Source organism: Agelaius phoeniceus, chromosome 20, assembly GCF_051311805.1.
Source record: "Agelaius phoeniceus isolate bAgePho1 chromosome 20, bAgePho1.hap1, whole genome shotgun sequence".
NCBI lineage: Eukaryota > Metazoa > Chordata > Aves > Passeriformes > Icteridae > Agelaius > Agelaius phoeniceus.
Genome location: NC_135284.1, coordinates 2020085 through 2032301, shown reverse-complemented (window position 1 = coordinate 2032301; position 12217 = coordinate 2020085). Strand labels below are relative to the sequence as shown.

At 39.8% G+C, this 12217-nt stretch overlaps 1 protein-coding gene across 13 annotated transcripts in view; it reads right to left on the bottom strand.

Annotated features, from left to right (window-relative positions):
* Nucleotides 1-12217, bottom strand: part of BCAS3 (BCAS3 microtubule associated cell migration factor) — a 301404-nt gene that overhangs the window by 247776 nt on the left and 41411 nt on the right. For all 13 annotated transcript variants that reach the window (XR_013184844.1, XM_077188620.1, XM_054647217.2 and 10 more), the window contains exons 10-11: nt 5360-5436; nt 3611-3694 (exon numbers count right to left, since the gene is read on the bottom strand). Coding sequence is in view for 12 of the 13 variants with exons in the window: in XM_077188620.1 (XP_077044735.1) it covers nt 3611-3694; nt 5360-5436 (161 nt within the window). In the remaining variant the exon portion in view is untranslated. The remainder of the gene's footprint in view (nt 1-3610; nt 3695-5359; nt 5437-12217) is intronic.

Here is a 12217-nt window from a genome sequence, read left to right as displayed (position 1 = left end):
TTTAGAAAATATCTTTAATATTTATAATGAGAGCAATGGGATGGCAAAGCAGCAACCATAAATTGACAGCTCTCCAGAAGGCAGTGACGGCGTGGGGGCTGCAGAGGCAGAGGTGTGCAGAGACGTGGCCAAGGCCATTAGCTCAGAAATATCAGGGCACAACCATTACAGCACTTACTGCCCTGCGCTGTTGTGTATATTTGCAAAAACTTCTGGGGTAATCTTTAACCTTTCCCATGCCATATCAGCTGTCCCCTCCATCCATTAGGGCTAATGACCTTGCTCTCACATAAGCTGTTAGTCCTCATTAAGAAGTTATCAGGTAACAAGAGAAAACAGATGCAGCCTTTGCTAAATCACTTTACCAGTACGGGATTAAAAGATACGGAGAAGGAATCAAGCAAAGGAGTTATGAGGTGAGAAGGACTTGGTTTATAATTTGATGTGAGACATGTGACAGAGCAAATACATTTTAAATGAAATAAATGGGTTCAAGTTTGCACTGTCCCAGTCCCTTTGTCACTGATGGGAACCTGCCAGTGAAGTCTGCTGCTAAATAAAATTAAAATACTTGATCCAGTTTCTTTTGTAACCAATGATCCACAGTGTGCAGAAACACACATTATTTATATGCTCATGTGTACCCTATCTACTTCAAAATGTGACTGTTGACATCTATTTGAATATAAAGAAATACATATATTTAATTAAAATAGATATATACCCTCATACCTAATTTAATTGAAAAGCAAGTACAACTTTAATTAGATGAAAAGAATTAAAATGCACAATTCAATGCCTGTTAGGATGCTTTGTTCCAACAAAGGCCTTGCATCCTTTTAGTGACAACACAACATATTGTTCCTGTTTTTCATAATAAATACATTTTATGTGATCTATTTGACTGCAAATGAAAAACCTATAGAAAGCAGAAAGAGACATCAAAAAGATCTGCCTTGGGTGTCAACACAGTGAGGCTGAGCCTCACACTCAGTTTGAACAAAGGGATAATAGGGTTTATTCTGAAAGAAATTCCACATCCATGCCACTGCTTCTTCAACTGAAAGGAATCTTTATCCCATGGAAGGGACTCTCCTGTCTGCATGCACTGAGTGCATTCTACACCACCTCTAAGGAATGATACTTTCATTTTTCCAAACGCATCCATTTTTATCTGCACCCCTCATTAATCCAAATGTGAATCTTGACACATTTTTCTGCTTCCCAAAATTTTCTGCTTGGTCAAGTGACAGAAACTACCAGAGCTTTTAGAACATGAACACTCAGAAAGCCACCAACATAATCACAACTTTGACCTCGGTGATTTTGGTGAACAGGGACCCTCTCAAATAACTCCCAAGTTATTTGATTAAGGAGGAAATTTATTTGCTGCACCAAGATCAGCAGCTCCCACTGAGGACAAACCCCTGGCCCCACCAGGACATGGCTCAGCAAAGGAAAAGCCATTACAGAAAATATTTTGTGCTGCCACCAAGACCTTCTAGAGAGGATCTGCAAGGCAATTCTCCAAAGTGACCCTGCTGAAAGCTCTCAGGTCTCCTTCTCTTTCATACCAAGGTTCTTTCCCTTCAGTAGAAAATTGGAAGCCAACCAGAGAAAAGGCTGTAACCCAAGGTAACCTGGCAAAACAAGAACTTTAATGGAACCACTTCTGAACCAAAAAGCAGCACTGCAGGGAAAAGGAAAGGACATGCACTTCCCAAAAAGCTGCTCCTGCACTAATCAAAGCAAAGAATTACAAACCCCTGCAGCTGATAGGACACAACAGCATAAATAGAGGTTCATAAATGAAGAGTTAAATAAGGAAGGAGTGAATTGATGGCCAGGCAATGAAATGGATAAAGAGCAACAGATATATGGAGCATCTATGTGCCAGCAAGAAAGTTCAGCCCTGCAGTTATCAGAGCTGAAAACCTGCTAGAGAGCAAGCCAAGACTCAATGAAATCACTAATAAATTAAACATTGCAGATTTATTGTGGCATGCTCATGGATAACAAATTAATACACTAAGGCTGAGACACTCCTCAAGAGCCAAATCATGCAAATATTTAAAACTATATTAGTATTAATCTTGTCTATTACAGTAACATCCAACAGGCAGGAGCATGAGCAATGAGCTGTGCAAATACAGAGCAGCAGCAGCAGCCCGTGCCCTGGGGATTATCCCTTTTCCCAACTCTCACTGGGAGTTTATCTCTGTACAGAGGCTCACAATCTTTTCTTTCCTATGATTATAAACACATTTTATCTTCAGTATCTACTCACATGATGCAATAGCACTACTTCAGTGTGATAAACTCAGCTTAACAGCGGAATTTCTGGATTATGATCCCTTGCTAGTACTACTCAGCAGGGAAGGCCATCACTACAGTGATCTGTTTGCAGGATTTTGCCACATCTGATCCAAACTGCAGCTGATCACACTAAGCCACTCAGTTTTTCAAACTTATCTGTGCTATAAAAAAGATGTTCAGGATGCTGGGATTGAAGGAATTTCCCTCCACACCTCTTTAACTGTGCTGATGGTGAAAGTACACAGAGATCCAGCAAATCACCTCAGGAGAGGAGCAATTCCAGCTCCCCTCAACAACATAAAAAGCTGTGATTTTTCTCCTTCTCTGGCCACACAGTGATTGTGCTGGACTGTGTTTGTTTTTCTGTTTTCTTTTCACATGAGCTGCCTGCCCTGTCTCTCTCTGTGGCTTCTCCTAACTGTTGTTTTCCCCGGTGCCACTGAGCCCTCTGTCCCACGCTGTCATTTCATTCCTATTATTAGGTTTGTTTTGTTGCACATATCAGAAATGAAAAGGCTGGTGGTTACAAGGGAAGCTTGTAATCAGCACCGAGTTCACCCCACGGTGCCAAAACTCACTCTGTGTGTGTGTGTGAGAAAAAGAAATTGTTGTTGCAGCAAGGAAAGGAGCTGGGAGGGAGACAGTGAAACAAAAGTTGTGCTCGGCCTTGTTTAAGATTTTTCCAAGCCATGAGCTTCTTTTGATACTACAAAACCCCAGACATGTCTCTGAGAAGAGAGGGATTTTATAACATCATCTGAAGTACAAAAACGAGGCAATGGAACCTATATGTAAACAGTCATTAATAAGCTCAACCTTCAAAGAAGGTCATTAATTAGCTCCAGTACTGTGCTGTCACCCTTCAGAGAGAGCAAAATGTATAATGGGGGTGTGATGGAGTCCAAAGAGCAGCAGGCACTTGTAAAGTCACTTTTCATGATGCTAAAAGACTAATAATTCACAATGTTGATTTCTAATCATATAAACTTGTGCCACTATGAACAGCCATTACACAAATCCATCCCACTGTCACTTCCCTCTAATGTAAATAGCTGTTTGTAATAAATGAAATTTCTGAAAATCAGTTCAGAACCAGAAATACTTGTGGAAAGCTACAGTTAGCCAGAGCTCAGCAGGATGGGGAGGGCAGGCCCGGTGCTGCTGCTGCTGCAGGGCTCTCAGCGTGCTCTCCTGTCTGGGAAGGGAGGGGGTGATGACACACAGCCCAATTCAGCAGGGAAACCTCATCATTATGCTGCAGGAGCAGCTCTCCCAGGGCAGATGATGGACTCACTTTGGCAGCACTAATGACTGTGGCAGTGTAAGACTGAATGTTGTCTCCACAGGCTCCACCACGGGACTGATGGCATCGGATCAGCTACAAGAAGAAAGACAGCAACCAAGTCACTACTATTAAACTCCACAAACCCAGAAGCCATTACCAGAGCTCTTATTTATCATGTACAGTGGTGTGTTTTTTCCTACAAACAGCAAAAAGCCCTGCTGAGACACTTAACCCCTTTTTATAATCTTCTGGGTGCCACCCAGACTGTCGCGTCCCCCGCTCCAGTTTTCAATTACCAGATGAGTACTCACTAAGAATTCATAAACTTTGAAATGGTGGGATTTTTGGTCTGGCAGCAATACCACAAATAAATTTAAATAAATATAATCAAAAGCTTTAGCCATGTATATGTAACATTAAATATCAGCCATTCTAAGAATGCAAGTGTGGCTTTCCCCTCCTTTTTATGACGAGCAAGCAAAGAAATGACAAAGGAAAAGAGTTGTTTGAAACTTTGCATTTAATAGATTAAAGGAATGTACATGGGGTTTGCTTTTTATTGCCTGCCTTCAAAATCAAAACAAGACTCTTGTACCTGCCATCACCCTACAAAAGTAGGTTTTGCCTTTGAACCCTAAGTAACAATAGAATCTGTGCTTCTATGCAAAATTAGGAAAAAATATAGGTATTTGTTGCTTGCATGCAAAACACGTTGCTTGTTGAACTATTTGAGCTAAAGAAAATTTAAAATTGCTGTAAAATGTATTTGTTTCTAAAGGCTTTTCTGTCCTGCTTATATTTAAATATCTAAATAAAAATACCTAAAGTAGGGAAAGCCCCCAGTGAATTTACCTGGGGACAGGTAAATTTAATTTAAATTCCCTTGGTGATCCAATTCTTTTGCTGGTATTTTGGCAGCAATACTTTTTAAGTCCCATGCTGAGCAGGGTTAGCTCTTCCAGCACCAGCAAGGTGTGGCACTAAAGGGAAAGGAAGGTTTGAATTTGGGAAGAAATCGTCTGTGCTGAAGGAGATGTAACAGCAAATTCTAAAATCTGCCTCTGATAACTCCTGCCTCAGCTCTAGGAACAGCTTCTCCAGTCACAGGTGGAAGGGAGAAAAAACATCTGCTTTGAAATAAAATTAAGGCATTAGGAGCCAAATTCAGGCTTCACTTCAAGCTTTACATACACAACCACTCCCCTGGGTAAAAGCAATGATCATTTCTTTGCTTGGGAATCGAGTTTCTTTGTCTCTAGAAAGAAGAAAAAAGTCTAAAATTTTTCTTTTTTTTCTTGGAGCTGAACTTTCTCAAAGCTGTTCAAAAGTGGCCAATTTAATGCTGTTTTCTAAGGTACAGAGTGCATTGCTCTGAGTGTTGGCTCAGACAAACCAGGCTCTGTCCAGACTCAGTTTCCCCAAAGAGAATTTAGGAAGTGTTTTTTTTTTTTGCCTACCTTCAGAAGTGTCTGTAATTAAATGCTTTAAACTTTTAGAGCACAAAATGGGTTGATTATTGTGTTACCTCACTGAAAACACATGTTGATGGCTGGCTTCTCTGCCTTTCTTAAACTGAGATTAAATCAAATATGCAAAGTAAAGATCTAATATTTTAAAATACTTAGGACTGTCATTTTAATGCAACTCCTCTCACAGACTTTCTTTTGCACACAGCTTTTTCCTGAGACCTTTTCTTTTCTTTTTCCCACTATACATACAAAGTTTAGAAGGATTTTTTGATCTCAAACCCCTCCTTACCTTGTTTTCTGCATAAGCAAGCCAGCGGCTTCCAAGAGCAATCGGATTCATGTTTGGCCCTGGACAAGGATAGCAGCCTGCAAAGTTTAAAAAGGCAACATGAAGAAAGATCTTAATGACTTCTTCCAAAGAATTTTATTTATTGCCAAGAAAACAAAAAGTCTAAACAAAAGCCTTGCAGTTGCTAATATCACTCAGTGGATGCTTGCATTTTTGTTTCTAGAGATAAGGCTGTGGTTAGAGGAGCTATTTTGAACATTTAATTACGTGTAAATATTCATTTCTCCTTTTGTTTGCATTTTAAAGCCATTTTGATACAAAAATGACATTCTGGGGTGAGGGAGTGGTGATGTTTGACTCGATTGGTTTTGTATCTTCACAATTTAATAAATTTTATTTGATTGACACCTTTCTGTTGGTGAAGAGCTCAATCACTTCAACCTCTTCTGGATTTTTACTGTATGAAAGGATGAATTGTGCTCTTGGTTTCAGTTTTAGTAATTCTATATACAAACCCTCAGTCTTTCAAAATGCTCTTGCTTTTGATTTTACCAATTCTCTATACAAGCCCTCAGTCTCTCCATATACTTTTGCACAAACTTTACTTTACACAGTGTGAAAATTTGTAATTCCCTTAAATTGGTGGCAATATTTCCACTGTTCACTTTATATTATCATTAAAAATAGATTTATACATATGGATAAAAATGAGCATAGAAAAGAGAATTATTCCTGAGGATTTAAACAAGAAAATACTTGTTAGACAAAATAGCTGTGAATGAAAACATGGAAAGGCTTAAAATGAATCACATTAAATGGCATTTCATATATAAAGTTTTTAAAATATGTATTTTTATCATATGTTATAAGTAAAATAAAATTTTTATAAATAAAATAATTTGTATTTGTACAAAAAATTTGTACAACTACAAAATACATTTTTATTTTAAAATAAGCATTTTTTACATGAAAAAATAAGGAGGAAAGAACAAGGGGAAGGAGGAGGCTATCAAGCAAATGGTTAATCTCAGTTTTCATCAGTTCTTAGGCTAATACAGTCAATTTAGCAATTTAAACCCTCTCACTGATTGGCCAAGAAACAAAATATTGAAGACCTTACAGACATGTGTGTCTGATTTAAAGGAGCCCTGGGCAGCTGCTCCTGTATCCTGGGCTGAGGGAGTGCAGACAAACTGCATTTCAGAACACATCCAACACAACTTTTATTCAGTGTATTGCATAAAATCCTAATAAAAAGTAAACCCCAAACCCAGCCAGTGAAGCTTTTTATTTTCTGAATCTCTGATGTGAGACTCTGACCCTGCTCTGCACCCAGAGAAGGGAAAAGAACCCGATATCCACAAATGTCCAGCTCTGCTCCAGCAGGCTCCAGTGGAGTCCAGAACATTTCCTGAGCACAGCAGAACTTCCAGAAGGGGACAGGTTTTATTTCCCACACCTGCAAAGCAGTGAGGAGCAGTGTGGGAGGTGTTAGCACCTTTCTGGAACATTCCATGGACATTTGACAACTCTTTGGATGCGGGTTTGGGCGCCGAGATAAACAAGCCTGGATTTCATTTTCCAGAGCAGAGCACGGAGGGAATTGCAAAATTCCAAAGATCACAGTGAGCTGCTTGAAAGGTCAGAAAGGAAGGGAAGGAGAGAATGAATGCACCCAGTTAAACCCAGAATGAATGCACCCAGTTAAACCCAGCATGAATCCACCCAGTTAAACCCAGCATGAATGCACCCAGTTAAACCCAGCATGAATCCACCCAGTTAAGCCCATCTCAGGCAGGACCCAGGCAGGGTTTGTGAGCCTTTATCACCGGCCCGATCGCAGGAAGGAAAACGAATTCTGAAGAGATGATGCCACAATTGTTATTGCATTCCAGGAGTGCATAAAATGTGGGTAGCCAGAGCCTCTTAAGGAACAAAGCAAGCAAAAAAAACAAGGTTGTAAATACAGCCCTGGGTTGTAAATACAAACGTGTTCTTCCGATGACATTATAGATCAGGAGCGCTGAGGTTTTAATGCCAACTTTGCCTCGGCAGCTCTTATCTGGGTCAGGAAAGGAATTCAGGTCCCCCAAACCTTTCTTTTACCTTCCCTTTTATGTATAAAATACAGCACTAAAAGTTGCCAGATGATAACCCTTGTCATGTAAATCTCTACAGTGACTTCAGAACCAGTGACTTGCCTTTCCCAAATTCCTAACATCCCTGCAGGAGAAAACTACAGGAGTCTCAGCAATTCATAGCAAAAAACCAGGTCCTGCTTGCAAAAGGGAACAGTTCTCAATTATTTCAATGAACTGAAGCCACTGAAGAACTGCAAGAAGAATTGTTCAAATCCAAAATTGATCACTGAACAGAGGAGTTGCTTGGAAAAGCTGGGACTGCCCTCCCCAAACACACTGCCCGTGGTTTGTCTCATGAACTGGGCTCAGTCAATCAGACTCCACACACAAATCAACCAATTCTAAGAATAAACTCCACAAAGGTCAACAATTCAGCTCAGTCCTAAACTCTACTCTCCGATACGAAAAACAGCGTAAAAAAAAGGAGCTATTTCCTCCCTTTCTTTTCTTTGCAAGTCTTTGCATTTTGGAAACTTGCAGCAGCACAAGGATAAACAAAGGGTTATACTTTATGGGAAGGAAAAGCAAATTGTTTTTCTGCTTTCCAAAAAAACAGCTGGAGTCAGCAGAACATCATCTATGAGGCAAATGAAAAGACAGACACGGCGTGACCCATCGAGCTGGGCCGTCCAATGCTCAGCAGCCCCACTCTCTTAAAGATTAACTTCTATTTCTACCAGACTTCAAAACAACAGAGGAAAAAGCCATTCTAAGCAATAACAGCAGCAACTTGAGCATGTTTACAATAGGAATGAACATAATGAGAATGCAGAACTAACTGTCAAGAAGAGCAAAGTTTCCAAGTTTTAATGACAGCATGGAGAGGTCATCCAAGAAAGGATCACTCAGGGAAAGTCCTTCCAAAAGTGCAGCAAACCAAGCAAGTACTAAAAAATATCTGATCTTAGAACCAGCTTAACTGGACCCATCACTCACAAAGATATAGGTGAAAACCTACTGGAAACTACTTCACAACTTTTGAGTACACACAGTTATCTTCTGCCTCCGTGCAGAGGAAATGAGAACTTCAAAGCTGGGAAAAAAGGAAGAAAAATTGCATTTTGAAAATCAGAATGCAAATCCAAGTTCTTCTGCTAATTTTCTCAAGTTCCTACACCCAAAAATTCCAACTGGTGCTGCCCTAAGGAACAGTGAGGAATAAAAAATGGGGTTTGGCTAAGGACACCCTGGGACTCACATCCTGTGCCTCGGTTTTCCCACCTCCAAAATGTAAATGTTAGCTATAGCCCCATAAGTAAATTTTTCAGTGTTAAATTTCTCAGTTTCTTCCCTTTTTAAAAAAATAACTGGGTTATAAAATTATAACTGCAATAAGGATACAGTTTGTGATTACTGGCATTGAAAAAAGCATTAAAGTTACTTGTTGCTGTGCTGATTTTATATTTTTCGTTTTACTGAGAATACAGGAATCCCACATTACCTGAAGCTCTCCAAAGAGCTACACAAATATTTGCTTTGTGAGTGAGCAAAGAGAAGGCTTATTTATTTTCCATTTATTTCCATTAATTTTAATTATTACCCTTATGGTAATGATCAAAAATCTCTACCACCCTCTGGAGATTCAAATCCATAAGCCCATAATAAACCAAATCATCTCCTCAACTCAGCTTTGAAAATTCCCACAAATATCCCCTCCTCTGACTCTGGATCTTTCCATCAGTCTTGAGCTCCTCCAAGAAACCCAAGGCTCCAGTGCCTTCCTTGAATTGTTTTCCAAATGCTGATCCTGGATCTTCAGTGATGGCAATGTGAACACAAAGGGAGCAGCCAAGAGGAGAACAGCAACACATTCCTGTCCTCTCCCTTGTCCTTTAAACAAGCAGCCCACAGGGAAAGCCCACAGGAGTCATTGCAGGCTGTGTCAGCCACAGCAGAGCCTGGGCCGATAAATCACCAACACAGCACCCATAAAACCTGAGCCAGCTCCACTGGGGCAGCTCTTCAGCATCTCCACAGCTTCTTCATCAATAAAGATTTAAAGGAGATACAGGAATACAACATTCTCTCCAGAAAAACCTGATGTTAACAGTCAGAACTTGTCTCAGCTATTTTCAGTTTGCAGAACGATGCACTCAGAACTCCCTACCCACAGCACAGTTTTATTTCTTTCTCAAACCTCACTAAAACACACTGGAAAATGGGAAAATGACATCTGATAAACTATTGCAAATTAATACATGAATTAATAAAGCTGAGGGAATGAAAAAGCCAAATCAGAATCACCTAACATTGCTTTCCTTCGAGCACATCCCATCATGTTCATCTTAAGACACTACTGCTTGATTTTTAATTTCACAGCACATCATAAGAACTTTATTCCCTACAACAATATTTATAGTACAGAAAAAAAAAATCTGGCTTTGGTATTTTCCAGACTTTCATCCCCTGTATCTTGACTTTGTTCTTACTTTTTAATGAAAAACATTTTAAGTTCTTTTCTGTCTTGTTTCAGTCTTTTTCCCCTATCAGTTTTCTGATTAAACTTTCTTTTTCCAGCCTTTTCACTGCTTTCTTTTCCCCAGTTCTCTCCAGTTTCCTTTGCAGTGCTCCATGCTCATCCTTTTTTATAACTAATGTTGATTTATTGTTTCCTAGGGGGGAATTGGAATGGATATGTCACACCTTGTACCTGTGAGGAACCCATTCCAGAGGTTTTACTTCAAGCTGAGGGCAGTTATTAATACAAAAGCCTTTTAGGATTTTGTCTCTAATCCCAAACTAAGGCAGAAATGGCATCATTTGGGTCCCAGGGAATGCCATGAAGGCAGGGATGCCCAGGCTCACCTCCATCCTAAAGAAACCTCCTGGAGAAAGGAGGATTTTTCTGTTCTGTGCCTGGCAAGGTTCATTAAAGATGACATATGGCAGCTGAAGTGTCCAGTGGTTTTAAACAGCTTTTTTAAACAAATTCCAAAAGAAGTAACTCATTTCAACAGAAATTCTTTGCCTTTAATCATTCAAAGGACTTGCTGGATTATCACTTCCAAAATCAGCGAAGCAGGGCCAGTGTGTATTTTTAAATAAATAGCTCCAAGAAGCCACTGAAGTGATGCTGCTTCTCTAATAATCAATCTGCAATTCTTTTGTGGCTCTTATGAAACACAGAGCTCTCCATAGGAATGGAATTACAAAACTCCATCCTTAGTTCCTGCAGTGCAGAGCAGCCAGCAAGCAGCTCCATGGCAGAGAGCACAGAGAGGGAATATGCAATAAATAATGGGCAGAGTGATACTGCTGTAGCAAAAAGCTTTGTTTATTACAAGGAAAACAAATCATAGAAGTTGTTTTATCTAATATATTTTTTTTTGGTTGGTTGTTTTGTTTTTTTGGTTTTTTTAGCAAACCAATTTTTTTGTTGTTTATAAACTGTATAAAGCAATATTGTTTAGAAATTCCTCTGGGTTCCTTCTAGATGAAAGGCCCTGTGTAAATGTTATTACTCTCACACTGTCACATACTTTCCAAAACTCTTCTATTGTTCTTGTACTTCCTTCTGTTTAAGTATCACCCATAAAATGGAGTAAAAGAGCAAAGAGCAGGATGGACCTACTGAGAAATCAGGTTTGCCACCCAGGGCCTTTTCTTCTTAGTTATTTATTATTATTATTAAATTATTATCATCATTATTACTACAGAGGTCTCCTTCCCTGCCACTCTACCACGGCAGTTTGAAGCATCTGCACTTTGATGGTCCCAGTGGGTCCCTCCCAGTTCACAAATTCCATCATTTTATGATTTTACTGTTACTCCACAGGTCCAAGCACAATCCCAGAGCTTTTTCTAAAAATATCAGTGGTCTTTCATATTCATTAGGCCTTGCTGTTTAATTTAGCACCAATTTGATTGATTTCAGGGCAATGTTTAATCTCAGCTTTACTTTCTTATTTTCTTCAGACTTGGACAGTGACAAATAATAAAAGTTGCCACTGAGGTTGTTGTTTCTGTGCAGGACAATGTCAGATGGCTTTGTTTGCCCTTTACCATTAAGGATTTGGGTGCTTTAGATAAAAATAACTTATATAGAAACAAAGAGCACTTCCTGTTTTACATCTAATTTGTAAAACTGTCAGAGCCTGGAGATATGACAGACAGACATCTTGGGGACTGAGGCCTCTGTTGTGGCTTTATGCAGCTTTTTTGTTGTATTTACATTTTCCTGCAGTGGAGCAAAACCTCCTGCAAGCACCAAAGCTGTTTGTTCCCATAAATCCACCACTGTGCCATAAAGACCTCTCTGAAAAGTGTTTCAGCATTATCCTGGAATGGTGAGACACTGGTTCCTACAGCCAGGGAATAAAGACTCTTATAAATAATGCTGGTAAAAAGAAAAATTAAATCAACATTTCCCAGGGAAAAACATCATCAAGGGGTAGGTGCTCATATAAATGTGGGTGCATGAAAATTAAGTGTTTATAGCAATCCCCAGGGACATACTTGGCTCTTCTTCACTGATCAAGAAAATCCTGTGAGTCAGGAGCTCCCTCCCTCCCCACCTGCCCTGAGGACTTTCGATCAGGGCTGGTCCCCCACAGACAAAGGAATCCTGGCAATGATTACCCCGTGTGGGACAACAGGAGAAACGCCCACAGCTCAGAGGGAAACACCCGCAGCTTCTGCATTAAACCTCCTCATAGGACACCCAATGTTTTCACTTGGAAGTCAAGAGCTCAAACTGCTTCCTGTGAGCCCCACAGGG